Raw genomic sequence first — 2,285 nt, 5'->3', positions numbered from 1 at the left:
AGAGGAAAGGCCGGAGGTTTTACAAAATCCAAAGGAAAGCAGGAGAAATTAGAAGCACAGAAAGGACAGGAGAGAGGAGACAATTATATCTTGACTTAGATTTGGACACACCGGTTTGAATAACACGTTGCTTTTAATAGGGAAACACCATACAGGGGAGTGTGACTGCAGTCGAAAATAGGAAACAATAGAACATGTTTAATTGCATTGTCAGAATTATGATGCTGAAAGATGATAACTGATCAAAAAGCTTGTCGATATGAAAGTGAAATTGGACTTGGTTGATTTATTTCATAAGAACTCGAGAAGTGAAAGTTTTCAGACCATATTTTGGTTTTTAGGGCAGACTCATTTGTTTGGGAACGATTTGAATTTTTTGGTGGGTTTTTTCTGTCATTGCACACTCCACACCAGTCGGTGGCGGTAATGAACCATTTTGCTGTTTGCCAATCGCCAATAAACAATACAAGGAAGAAGTGCCGTTCCGGTTTACGCGACACTTCCCTTTCGAGCAGCGAACAAAGTCATGTCTCAGGAAGGAGCTGATAAACCCAGACTAACAGCGGCGGAGGAACAACTCATCCGCCACCGAAAGAATCTCGATTTCTGGAAGAAAAATGCAGCTCAGATCCGAACCCGCAACCTGCTGACAGGCTTGTCTATAGGAGCTTTTGTGGTCGGCATCTGTATCCTTCACAGGTCGCTTAAAGAGTGAATGACAGGAGTGTTTGGGTGCTTAGTCCATGTGTTCAGCACTCCTCAGAGAAAGGGGAGAGGTGAGGTTTAACAAGCAGACTTACAGACCCCGTGATGGGAATGCAGAGCAGTTCATCGGGATGTGTTCACAGTAGTGTAAATGTGCGGGTCTGCAAATTCAGCTTAAAAATGTAAATATTGCACTTTATTAAAGATACAGTCTGTTTAACAGAGTTGGTCATCAGACCTGTTAAAAAAACTGAGTGCACTTAAATTTATTTATAACACAAAACAGAATTATAAATAATGCACAGGCAGCATAACAAATGTTACTTGTTGAAACTAGCTCTGTGAATGCATTTAATTTTAGGGAGAAGTCACCGCATTCAGTTTTTATTTGTTTTTAACCCGTTAAAAAACAATGTTGTGCTTTGATTTATGGACAAGAAAGAAACACACTATGAAAATATTTAGTCTCTAACTGCAGATGATGACTTTTGCTACTGACGAGAAATCACCGATCGTTGTTCTATTGCTTCAGATTTATAGTGATATATGTGAAACGTCGTAGTTAAGGGGATCGGATGGATAGCCTGACAGCTGTCCACTATGGCAGAACAAAATCACCCTGCCCTAAACATGTGACATGATGCCCTCTTAGTTTAGTGTTAAAGGGCAGGTGAGAGAGTGTTGTGTTTTTTGTGTTATGACAACACGAAAAAATGTAGTTGTGTTAGTCCTGCTGCAAGCCCTTTGCAGTACATGTTAATAAATAAGTACAACATTTTTAGTTACATTTCAATAAAAGGTTCAGTAATCTCTAAACCTTTAATGTTCTAATGTAGGGGTATCAAACATAAGGTGCAGGGGCCACAACTGGCCTGGTAAAGGCTTTTATCTGACTTCACTGGAGAGTTTTGGAAAAGGAGGGCATACCTTTTGAACTTTTGACTGTAATTTTACAACTTTATGTTTACTGATAAACATTTAGCTGTTTTAGGTACATAAATGTAATAGATTTTACAAAGGAATGATGGGAACGTTTATGTTTTTTCCATTATCTGCTATAGAAATATAAAAAATATAGAAAGGAGAAAAAAGTTTTGTCTGAATAAAAAAAAACAAAAACCTACGATACTTTTTATTTTATATTTACAGGATAGTGTGGAACTGTTCATATTTACTTCTTATAATTTAAGCCCAGAATGTCATGCTGAGAAATTCCTTTTATTTTCTACAACAGTATTTATTTATTAAGATATCGTGAGGATTAAAAGTGTATTTAAGCTTCTTTACACTGACAGAAAGACGAGTTTCACTGGTCCAGCCCACTTAAAATCAAAGTGGGCTGTTTCTGGCCCATCATGTAAAATGGCTTGGATGTACCTGTTCTAATTGCTTCCTCCAGTCCAGTAGGTGCATTTAATAGAATATATATATATATATACACCGCACCTAGTGCTCCGTGGTAATCGGAGCACTAGGTGCGGTGACTCCCAAACTAGGCGAGTGGCTCCAGCAGATCCCGGGAATAACATCGGAGATCTCTGTCCAGAAGAGCGCAGTCCTGGGAACAGCTAAGATACTGC

The 2,285-nt window shown here is 38.7% G+C and overlaps 1 protein-coding gene across 1 annotated transcript in view; it reads left to right on the top strand.

Annotated features, from left to right (window-relative positions):
* Window positions 1-443: 443 nt before the first annotated feature.
* Window positions 444-2,285, top strand: part of coa3b (cytochrome C oxidase assembly factor 3b) — a 3,186-nt gene continuing 1,344 nt past the window's right edge. Inside the window, exon 1 of the mRNA XM_005750854.2 lies at window positions 444-686. Coding sequence (XP_005750911.1) covers window positions 527-686 — 160 coding nt within the window. The 5' untranslated portion in view covers window positions 444-526. The remainder of the gene's footprint in view (window positions 687-2,285) is intronic.

Source organism: Pundamilia nyererei, unplaced genomic scaffold (genome assembly GCF_000239375.1).
Source record: "Pundamilia nyererei isolate P.nyererei 1_Seehausen unplaced genomic scaffold, PunNye1.0 scaffold00290, whole genome shotgun sequence".
Lineage (NCBI taxonomy): Eukaryota > Metazoa > Chordata > Actinopteri > Cichliformes > Cichlidae > Pundamilia > Pundamilia nyererei.
The sequence above is the reverse complement of the archived record's forward strand: the minus strand, read 5'-3'. Positions and strand labels throughout refer to the sequence as shown.